Consider the following 11,669-nt stretch of genomic DNA (forward strand, 5'->3'; position numbering starts at 1 on the left):
GCCAGCGCCTGTAGCATCATGTGACCTTGCGTGCAACTTCCTGTGGTGGCGTTGAGCCCCGACACATAGACGATAAGCAGCGCGTGAGAACGAGAACTGTGATCGTTCAGGTGGGTGCACGCCGTCGCTCGGCTAACTTGACCTAACTCCAGAACCTGACGCACAAATAAAATGATCAAATGTAGGAAGACAAAAAGGCTTTTACACTGAAAGGGTCAGGAAAGGAAGTGATCTTACCTTGTTGATGTCCTCAGGACTTTGGACCTGGACTTGTGTCAGTCCAGGGACATAAAGCTGTCCGCTGCCGTCAGGATTCATCTTGATGTCCAGTTTGTCGGAGATGTTGTGACCCAGAAGATCCCTGAGAAACAAGAATAGCAGAATGTGACTCCGCCCACAACCCAAACATCAAGGCCACGCCTCCTACACGCCTTTTGCTCACCTAAGAGTTTCGTTATAAATCTCCACCATGCTAACACTGATCTTGTATTCCCAATCCGGACTTTTGTCCATCACTTCGGAAAAAAGGAGGCGGAGCGCTCGCGGGTTGAGGCCGGGGTCTTCGGGAACGCCCTGATGGCAGAGACGGAGGGGGCGGAGTCAAAGATGGGCAATGGAGATTATGTGGCTCACGGTCATGTGATGTGCCTCACCTCCATGGTGTAGGTTTTTCCCGATCCCGTCTGTCCGTATGCAAAGATACAAACGTTATATCCGTCGATACAGGAGGTGACCAGAGACTGAACTTCCTGAAACACCTGCAAACAAACATCAGCTGTGACATGGGGTCTGTGTGAAATGTACTCTCTCCGTCCTGGGACCTTGGCCACACCTCTTCCTGCGTGGCTTGAGGCCGGAAGACTTTGTCCAGGTCAAAGGTCATAACTTTGCCCTTGTTGGTGAGGTAGAGGATGGCGTCGTCGTCTGGGTCAAAGGTCAACATGGTTCTGACGTCGGCCGAGTCCGTTTCCTGCTGACTGATGGGTCGAACGCGGCACAAAACTCGGATGTTACCTGCGAGGAGGCGAAGGACAGGGGAGTCATACGAGACCTAAATGAGACGAATCAAAGGTGAAGCCATCCAGACCTTTGAGTCGGACCAGCTCGTTGTGGCACTTCTTCCTCAGGTTCATCTCCCGCTTGTATTTGTCGAGAAGGTTCTGGTTGGTGCTGCTCACCTCGCTGATGACCTGACAGATCTGACACAGCACCCAGTGGTCACAGTGAGGTCACCAAAAGGTAAAGATTGACTGATTATATTTTATATTACATTTATATTTGGCATTTTGACATATATCGGCATCGGCCTTTTTTTAAATCAGTATTGGCCTTATTATTTTTATTTACAACTACAAAAGAAATACATTAGCAGATACAATACATACACATATGCTACCAGTATTTAGTATTAAAAAAATAATGAAGTGAATAGTAGTTTTTTTTTTTTCCAAGATGGCGCTGCTGTAGTGGCTGCTGTTGGGAGGAGCTCTGTGCTCTTGTGTCATCCTTTTGTGTTTCCCTCTTGTTTTCATGTGTTATTATATTTTTTTGCATTTTGGTCCGGGACCCTTTGGGACTGTGTGACAAGGGGTGGCACTTTCGTGACCTCTGTGGTGCTTTTTTTGTGGACTTCTGGATCTGCCTCCCGGGAGCCTTTTGGCCATGGAGACCAGCTGCTGGGTCTCTGCCACACCAGAGTCATTTTGGAGGGACTGGAGGAGATGCGGATGAGGGGAAAGGGCTGCGGAGTTTGGAGGGACTGGAGGAGGTGCGGATGAGGGGACAGAGCTGCGGAGCTAGCACTGAGCGCTGGGACGGAGAGGCTTCGCGGTGTCTCGACTGGGTGAGCAGGTGTCGGACACCTCAGTCACCTTGGACGTATCCTCGCTCATCCATGCGGACTGGTCACTGGCCGAGAGTGGAGTCGGCTGTCTTGGTTGCTTTGTTGGGTCTGCCTCTGTCTCTGGCCATGCTCCCTCCTCCCCAGCAGACGATGGCGTGGAACACCGCAGAGGCCACCACAGTGGATATGTTTCTTTTACTTTTTATTCATAGCTGTATGTAGAAGTGTCTGGTTGTATCTGCTGCTTTAATGTCTTTAATGTCCTCTGTGTTCTTTGATGTTTGAGGTTTCCCTCTTACACACATGGAAGAGGGATGTGTACTATGGCTATGAGTTGTTGTTTTTCCCTTGGCCTCAGTCTGCACCCCCTCTCCAGGGCCCAGGCTAAGACCGATTTTTTTTTTTTTTTGAGTTTATACCAAAATGGATACATGGATGATACAGCAGAGGATTGGGAGAATGTCATGTGGTCAGATGAAACCAAAATAGAACTTTTTGGTATAAACTCAACTTGTCATGTTTGGAGGAAGAAGAATACTGAGTTGCATCCCAAGAACACCACACCTACTGTGAAGCATGGGGGTGGAAACATCATACTTTGGGGCTGTTTTTCTGCTAAGGAGACAGGACGATGGATCCGTGTTAAGGAAAGAATGAATGGGGCCATGTATCGTGAGATTTGGAGCCAAAACCTCCTTCCATCAGTGAGAGCTTTGAATGGTTGACCAAATACTTATTTTCCACCATCATTTACATATAAATTCTTTAAAATTCTTTTTCACATTCTGTCTCTCACAGTTGAAGTGTACCTATGATGAAAATTACAGACCTCTGTCATCATTTTAAGTGGGAGAACTTGCACAATCGGTGGCTGACTAAATACTTTTTTGCCGACCTCTAAGTCAAACAGAACGGCGATCCTACCTCATGCTTTGCGTCAGCGATGGCCTTGTCCAGCATAACAGGGAAATGGTGGACTTGCTTCTTCAGCGTGTTGTAGTCGCACGTCAGCGTCCTCAGTGCCGGATGAAGACCCACCAGCTTCATGCGCACTCCTGAGGGACAAATAACCAAATAAAATCTCATGCTGCTGTGGTCTCTGAGCTGGTGGAGTGGACATGTGTGTTTTTTGACCTGCCAGGTTGTCGTGGACTGCCTTCATCTCGCTCTCGGCCCTAACGAAGGCCTCCTCAATCACTCGGTCCTTCTCCTCCTTCAAATGCACAAGCTCCGCATCCATATGCTTCTGAGCACGCTCCATTTCGCCATCGTAGACCGCAATCTGTGCAAATCACATGACGTTGCTCACCTTCTGCTACAATTGACGACACTCTTGTGTAGACGGTGCTTAAACACACTGCGGGTCAATGTTTGACTAAGTGTTAAACTACTTTTATCAGTCATGGCAACATCAAACACTTTTGCTAACTAAGCTACGCTAAAATCACCAGCAAAAAAACAACAACAACTTTAAATGTGAACTGCACTTTTTGGAGAGTTCACATCCACAATCCATTTTTAACAAAAAAACACAAGTTTTTTGTTTTTATGCATTCTAAGTCGTAAAATATGGCAAATATGAGGTGGGTAACAATGCAGCTATTAGGAGTACTCTATTTCACCTATAAACACCTTATCCAAAAAGCGCCAACCATACTCTATTTACATCTCGTGACCTAAATTTTAACAAAGTATTAGCGATATTGTTATTATAAGCGCTAACGCAGAAACTTTTTTTAGTTGTGCCATGATCACAAAGAGTTATCTAGCTTATGCTCCTATATTGACATATTGAGCTGGTGAGCTGCTGCCTATGAGTTGATAAAATATAACTTGAGATTATAAATCATGGCTCTCACCTGGATAGTAGAAGGTTGCGGTCATTAACCAAAAGTTGGTCAACTTTAACAATCTACTTAGACCCGAAGATGGCGAGAAAGACACAAAAAGACGCTCATTTTTGGCCCCTTAGGATTAGAAATGAATATTCATCTAAAAGAGAAAATATGAACATCCCATCAGTCGGCATCCTAGTGAGAGCAGACATTGTACAGTAAGTGGTTGTTTTATTATATTTATAGATGCGTCTGTAAAATGAATATGCCGCTATGAGCTTAAAATGAGCAAAATAGGTAAATATTACATGTTATTGTGAATGTGCTTGTTACTACATTACATACATACAGTGTGTATTAAAAATGTTGGAGGCTTTTAGATATTTTTTTAGAACGCTTTATAGGCGTAAGTGTGAGCTGATTTTTGCTAGTGTTTATTTACAATTTAGAATGCATTGAAAAAAGAAATCCATGTGTTCTTGTCCCACACAGGAATTGTGAATGATAAAGAAAATTCCAAACAAAGTGCAGTTCCCCTTTAACGTTGGCATTTGACCACTGATGATGTCATAGGTAGTCCATGCACTGGGGCGGTAGACCGTTTCAAGGCTGCCCACTTCTTTCAACAGTGTAAAATTACTCATTTGATTTGTTTAGGCAGCAGTGGAACGACTCTTTTCTAAGCCTCAGTGATGTCACAGGGGTAGGGGCGAAGCCAACCTTGGACATGCTCTCAAACTTGTATTTGTGTGCCGCCAGAAGGCCGAGTTTGGAGAGGAGCTGCAGAAATGACAGTGTTTAGATTCTTGCCTGGAGATGGATGCGCTCTTTTATTCCCTGCTTCAGAAATAATGTGATCCTTTTTTTTTTATATATATAAATTCATACATATTCACTACAACCAAGTTTTATAAGTGATCCAATGACTGAGGCAGTGTATTCAGATACTCTTTAAGACAATGTAAAACACTCGAGACATAATGGGCTAGCATACACACACCAGAATATGTTACCTGCGTCCTCAGTTGAGCACAGGTCCTTTGCGACTCGTGCAGCTGCGCCTCAAGTTCTCGCAGCAGGTGGCGCTGCACACACAGCTGCTCCTGCAGCAACACGTTCTTCAGCTGCATCGCCGTCGAGGACTCGTCAGTCTCCGCCTCCTCTGCCTGGGTGTCGCACCAAGGACCACACGAGTCAGACACAAGTCAGACATTATGTAAGTTCAGAGCGTTGTGGCATACATGCTTTTTGCCATTTGAACAATAGCACCCCCTAGTGTTTAGTGTATGACACCAAGTGTTCTACCTGCACTGCCTCCTCAATCTGCAACTGGTCTCCAGCTTTCTGGCCTGATCCCTCCCCTTGTGTCTTTTTAGACCATTCCAATTGCTGCTGTAACGTGTCCACCTTGGCACTTTTTTCCATCAGCTGTCTCTCCAGCTCAGCAAGGTGGCGCTCTCTCTGACGGGCCTGGTTCTCCTGGCGAGACACTTCCCTCCGCAGCGCCTCTACATCCTGCGGCACACGCCAACGATCAGTCAGTTGTCCTGTACAGCTCCATCTTTTGCCTCGGCCGTGTGAAAGGTACCTGGCTGCAGCTGCATGCTGCCTCTACGCTTCTGCAAGAGGTCAGCTCCCGCTTCAGATGCCTGTTTTCCGCTTCCAGGATCTCCAGCTGTTTCTCCAGGTCTGTCGCCCCCTGCAGGTGGAAACCAGGTTAACTCGGAGCTCATGTTCCACTGGAATGAGGTCACAAAGTCTCTGCTCCCAACTCACCAGTTCCGAGCGAAGTCTCGCCAGCTCCTGTGTTTGGTCAAGAAGTTTCTTCTCCAGATCTTCAACCTGCAAACACAACAAAAAAACAACTCAGCATGTCACACACACTTCATCTACTGCAGATCCTGTTGGTGTGTGCGCTTTTCATCAAGTGCATTGTTATGGAGAATGTCATTTCAGTCAGCTGATGGTATTCTAATGATCTGGGGGGCTGACGTACCTGGGAGTGCAGCCGAGGGATCAGCTGCTCTTTGTCCACGCCACCTGACACACACACGCACACACACACACACACACACAGACCAACACACGCATTACAACACTGCTGTTGTGTTTCTTTTGGGATTAGTTTAACAAAGTTCTAGAACACGGGCGCATGTTTTTTCAGTTGCGAGCTGAACTCACCGCTTAGCGCCACGCCTGCCTGCTGCGCCGCCGCCAGACCGTTTGGCCGCCCGAGCGCCGCGTGGTGCAGCGCTTCAGAGTCGAGACGGGCCCGGAGATCACACACTTTGTCCTGAAGAGACTGAACACACACAAGCAGGAAGTGAAAACCATCATGGATAAGCGAAAGACTTATGTAGTAGCTGTTAGGACGTTAGCAAAAGCACAATAGACACTACTCAACTTTTTTACTACCATTTTTAGGCAACAAAAAGTAATATATAAATAGTAGTAGTATAAATGAAATCAAATATCAATTGAGCCATGATTAATGTAGAAAAATGTGTCAACAAATAACAGCAGGGTTATTTGCAGTACTCATACTGTATTTACAAAATGCACAAACAAAACATTTGCTTTCGAATGTGTTTAAAAAGTGATTGGGCCTCACAAAATAGCACCCTCTGCTGGTTCTTGCCAACTATTGACCTCAACGATAGCATAGCAGTTTAACGAACCAAAAATCAGTAGAGGTTAGCTACAAGTCTGCAGGAAAACAAGCACAAGCGAAGGGGATCTGCAATTTTTTTTAATCTAGCCCATCATTCACAGTCCATATGTGAGAGAAGAACATATATGTTTTTCTGTTTATGCATTCTAACTCTTAAACACCAGCAAAAATCAGTTCTCAATCGAAGTAAAGTGATTCACTCTATTCCGCCTACTATATATAGCGCTCTAAAAAACATCAAAAGCCTTCCCGAATGTTTTATATACATGCTGTACGTATAAATGTCATGTTGTAACGCGCACATTTATAATTACTAAGGGTTAGGACCGGACAACTAACCAAATTTTGATTTTGATTGTGGCTTCTCACGATTGTGAAAATACAATCGAAAAAAAATTAAGATTAATGGTCTGCAAAATGTGTGTGCAAATTGTAGAAATTGTGATGGTGAAAAAGATGAGGAGCAAAAGAGTGAGAAAAGAGCATGTCTACGAGAAGTTTGTGGTGTTGCCAGAGTTGATCCTTTTTGACACAGCGCTAGTATGCCTAATCAATAATAACTAAGCTCAACAAAAAAAGTAAGGCATTATTTCCACGTTTTCATAACCGCAGACAGACTCACATAATTGGCCAATGAAACGTATTATTCTGACAAACAGCCATTTTCAGCTTCTCCCGTCTGGACGGAGGTTTGTAGTAGGGCTGGGCGATATATCGCGGGCTTGTCTCTGTGCGATATAGAAAATGACTATATCGTAATATTCGAGTATATGTTCTCACGCAGTTGCTTTTAGCTGCGGGCATTAAACTACAGGCTCTTCCCACTCCTTCTTGTGTCTCCTTCTCACAGACAGCAAGCGCACAAACTTACATACGTCACATACTTTCACGTCATACATCACATACATATACGCCCTCACAGAGCAGAGAGGTAGCAGTGTGGCTAACGTTAGCTGTGATGCTAGCCGAGTGTTGCGGGTGGTAATACGAAAGAAAGAAGGTGCGAATCTGGTAACAAATGAAGGAAGAATGAATTCCAAAGAAAAACAGCACGGTGTCACCTTCTGGCGGTGGTTCGGCTTCAAGCGGGAATATGTCGAATAGACAGACAACTTTAATTTGTCAAGTGTGGGGCACAAGCGTTGCTACCAAAAGTAGCATTACTGCTAATATGTAGCATCATTTGAAAAGTCACCTGCTAACAACTGTTTAATAAATACAGTTTTAGTCAATTGACTTAGTTGTGATTTCCTTCTCGGTATGAAAGTTTAAAAGTAGCATATATTAATGCAGTATGGTCAAAAATATCTTAATATAGACAGATAGCATCACCATACTGCTGTGATTATATGTATCAAGTGTTAATTCAAGGCTGAGGCAAAATACCGAGATATATATCGTATATCGCGATATGGCCTAAAAATACCGAGATATTAAAAAAAGGCCATATCGCCCAGCCCTAGTTTGTAGTCCCAAGAGGCAAAACAAAACAGTACAGATGTAGTTTTGTCCCAGCTGCCTTCACAGAACTAAATAAGATGCAGTACCTATTTTTGCCTAAATGTATCTTAGTGCAATTTCTTCTTTTATTATTATTCTATTATGGTGTTTATTTCCTAATAATAACATGCAATATTTACGTATTTTGCCCATTTTAAGAATATGGCGGCATAAACATTTAACAGATTTACTCAACATTCGCTATTTTCATCAACAACTAATCATGGCAGACTTAATGAGAACCAACGACTAATTTTCTACTTTGGGACAAATGATGATTCAGAACAGTATGTTTTTGAGCCTGAATATAAGGAAGATGAGCTAAGAGCTTTAGAAGCTAAACAGATCCAGTAACTATTGCTCAGTGCTTAACAAGAAATACAAACTACGAACATAAAACAATAACCTACTGTACAATGTCTGCTCTCATTGGGAAGCAGACTAATGGTATGTATTTATCCACCTGTTTAGAAGGATTAGTCATAATCCTCACACATGTTAAAAACCAAACAAAAAAAAGAAACAAGCGTATTTGTGTCTCTCTTGACATCTCTGGGTATAAATTTAATCTCAAAGTTGACTAACCTCTCGGTTTATGGCCACAACCTTTTGCTGCATTGCCAAATCAGAGGCGATGCAGCAGCTCACCGGCTCAGTATATCAATGTACAACATAGGCTAGTTACCGCTGAGTGATCACGGCACCGCTAAAAGTAGTTCCTCGGCGTTAAGCGCTTGTAATAACAATATCACAGATACTTGGTGAATATACAGGTTATTACGTGAACATTGAGTATTGTTGACGTGTATGGATGTTTTTTTTTAGAGGTTTTTATGAGGGCTTTCCAATTAGCTGCATTGTTAGCGACCTTGTACTTGTCGGATATTATGACTTAACAAAAGGAACTAACAAACAGACAATAATAAACATCCATCTATCCATCCATTTTCTACTGTGAATGATAGGCAACATTCCAAAACAAGCACAGTTCCCCTTTAAAAACTAAATGGCCAAAGAAAAAGAAGAAGCTTGTTACGTTGGTGGATGTCCACCAGCAGGACCATGTGACCCTCTGGAGATGGAACAGTGTGGCAGTGCGAGAAAAAAAGAAGAAGAGAAAAAACAGAAAATAAAGAGGCCACAAATAGTGACACTGTAGTCTCACTGGGTCAACTTTTTAGTTCAGGATCGTGGAAGTCCAGGGTCATGCCGAACGAGGACAGACAGTCTAAGGCTATGACGGACCAGGACTGCCAGTGGTGTGTAAACATTCCAGCACTTTCAGGATCAATGAAATCCCTGAATAATCAGATGCGATAGTAAATATGTACAGGCTGAGAACGTGAATCCAGTAAGCACGCTCGAAGAAAGAGGACATTAAAGGTTTGTGACGTCACTGTGAGTGGCGGAGTATAGCAGCGTCTCACCTGGATGAGCAGCTGCTGCTGCTTGGGTGCACTTGATTCGTTCAGCTCTGCAGTCAGAAGGGAGCGGCGAGAGAAGGTGGGGCTTGGCAGAGACATAAAGGAGGCGTCCTCCTCACCATCACTCATCAGGAAGTCAAGCGAACTCGCTGCAGGCACAAGTGGATTGGCTTTCAATCACTTATTGGCCACACACTGACGCGCATCTACACCTTTGACTGTGTGATGCTTGGTTTTGTTCCACAACAGCACAAACACAACGTTGGTGTGCGGAAAAAAAAAGTGTGGCCTTAATCTCTAAACTAATTGGCTCACTCTAATAAGCTTCCTAAAGCAGCAAGAAGGGGAATTGTTTTCAGCTGAAAGCAGGTCACAGCTTATGACGTGCACACTTGTAGATGTCAAATCATCTCAAGACAGCTATGAATTTTTTAATTACTCTTCAAAAGCATTGCCTAGTTTTTTGGTGCTCTAAAACAGTGGTTCTCAAATGGGGGTACGCTTACCCCTGGAGGTACTTGAAGGTATGCAAAGGGGTACGTGAGATTTTTCAGAAATATTCTAAAAATAGCAACAATTAAAAAAATCCTTTATAAATATATTTATTGAATAATATTTCAACAAAATATGAATGTAACTTCATAAACTGTGAAAATAAATGCAACAATGCAATATTCAGTGTTGACAGCTAGATTTTTTGTGGACATGTTCCATAAATATTTATGTTAAAGATTTATTTTTTTGGGAAGAAATGTTTGGAATTAAGTTCATGAATCCAGATGGATTGCAATCACCAGAGGGCACTTTAAGTTGATGATTACTTCTATGTGTAGAAATCTTAATTTATAATTGAATCACTTGTTTATTCTTCAACAAGTTTTTAGTTCATTGTATATCTTTTTTTCCAAATAGTTCAAGAAAGACCACTACAAATTAGCAATATTTTGCACTGTTATACAATTTAATAAATCAAAAACTGATGACATAGTGCTGTATTTTACTTCTTTTTCTCTTTTTTTCAACCAAAAATGCTTTGCTCTGATTAAGAGGTACTTGAATTTAAAAAATGTTCACAGGGGGTACGTCACTGAAAAAAGGTTGAGAAGCACTAGTTTAATGCATCCAGCGGGGCATCACAACAAAATTAGGCATAATAATGTGTTAATTCCATTGCTGCATATATCGGTTTATCGGCTGATATCGGTATCGGAAATTAAGAGTTGGACAATATCGGAATATTGGATATCGGCAAAAAAGCCATTATCGGACATCTCTATTTATAATTGTAGCAATATGGTTGGTAAAGTTAGGGATTTTCGTGATTTCTGATCATTTGAGGACACCAAAAGAATTTCTGTATGTGCGCGCATGTTGGCAGAGCAGCGCATATAGCAAAGTACACCTTCTCGTTGTTGTATTAGCTTGTTAATAACGATATAGTTGATTCAACATAGCACTTTATATTGCGTCCAAAGTGTCCAAACCTTACCTAAAATAGGGATGTTTGTGGAGGCTTATTTATATTTACATTGTTTACATTATTTCTTAAGCATAAATTTGCTTCACGATACAAACATTTCTATTGATCCCTGGGGGAAATTAAGCACCACAGTTCGCTCACAATAGACAATAATAATAATAAATAATATATAACATATATTATATATATAATACATAATATATGAATAGTATAAATATATTCTACATTTAAGTGCAGTCAAGGAACATATGCATTATACAGTCTGATGGCTGTCGGTATGAAGGACCTCCTGTGCCGTTCCGTGTTGGATTTAAAGAGTCTGAGCCTATAAACAAACCCTGTTCAAGAAACAAGTTCATACATCGAACTTCCATTGTATGTCATTTAAATGAGCTTTCTGTGCTCATCACTAACTACACCGACTGGCTCACATGTCAACACAGCTTCAGTATGGTCGACTGAGCAAATACACATACACACAGTGCTGCAGTGTCACAAATGTTATTGCCTTAATGCATTTTATTTTCACTGTTAAGGAATATTTATTTTGCCTCAAAACTCCTTTTTGGGAGAGGATTTTTTATGACACCCTCAGGCTTAAAAGCAACTTCAAGAGTATAAAAAGATGATTTTAAATGCAACACTACGCACACAAGAAATATGATCATATTTACTATTATTTAGCATAAATGTTCACCATTTGACCACTTGTTTGTCTCACTGCTGCCTCAGACCATTCATGACCGATACACGCATGCACACACACACTCACCGTCAAAAGAGAGGTCGTTCTTCCAGAGCTCCTGTAGACAGGGGGTGTGGCCGAGGTCCCACGTCTTTCTTGGTCCAAACATGACCGTGGGACTGAGCAGCTGGAATGACTTCCGGACCGGCTGCAAAGGAAACACAGACTTGT

The 11,669-nt window shown here is 42.4% G+C and overlaps 1 protein-coding gene across 6 annotated transcripts in view; it reads right to left on the reverse strand.

Annotated features, from left to right (window-relative positions):
* Positions 1-11,669, reverse strand: part of kifc3 (kinesin family member C3) — a 32,835-nt gene that overhangs the window by 7,024 nt on the left and 14,142 nt on the right. For 5 of the 6 annotated variants that reach the window (XM_061875679.1, XM_061875662.1, XM_061875663.1 and 2 more), the window contains exons 2-18: positions 11,526-11,646; positions 9,277-9,422; positions 8,886-8,921; positions 5,860-5,980; positions 5,675-5,718; positions 5,455-5,520; positions 5,267-5,377; positions 4,984-5,193; positions 4,692-4,844; positions 2,978-3,125; positions 2,768-2,898; positions 1,088-1,199; positions 833-1,014; positions 654-758; positions 443-573; positions 238-361; positions 26-155 (exon numbers count right to left, since the gene is read on the reverse strand). In XM_061875679.1, the coding sequence (XP_061731663.1) occupies positions 26-155; positions 238-361; positions 443-573; positions 654-758; positions 833-1,014; positions 1,088-1,199; positions 2,768-2,898; positions 2,978-3,125; positions 4,692-4,844; positions 4,984-5,193; positions 5,267-5,377; positions 5,455-5,520; positions 5,675-5,718; positions 5,860-5,980; positions 8,886-8,921; positions 9,277-9,422; positions 11,526-11,607 (2,032 nt within the window). In that variant the 5' untranslated portion in view covers positions 11,608-11,646. The remainder of the gene's footprint in view (positions 1-25; positions 156-237; positions 362-442; positions 574-653; positions 759-832; positions 1,015-1,087; positions 1,200-2,767; positions 2,899-2,977; positions 3,126-4,691; positions 4,845-4,983; positions 5,194-5,266; positions 5,378-5,454; positions 5,521-5,674; positions 5,719-5,859; positions 5,981-8,885; positions 8,922-9,276; positions 9,423-11,525; positions 11,647-11,669) is intronic. The other variant, XM_061875664.1, reaches the window with a different exon arrangement.

Source organism: Nerophis ophidion, linkage group LG02 (genome assembly GCF_033978795.1).
Source record: "Nerophis ophidion isolate RoL-2023_Sa linkage group LG02, RoL_Noph_v1.0, whole genome shotgun sequence".
Taxonomy (NCBI): Eukaryota; Metazoa; Chordata; class Actinopteri; order Syngnathiformes; family Syngnathidae; genus Nerophis; species Nerophis ophidion.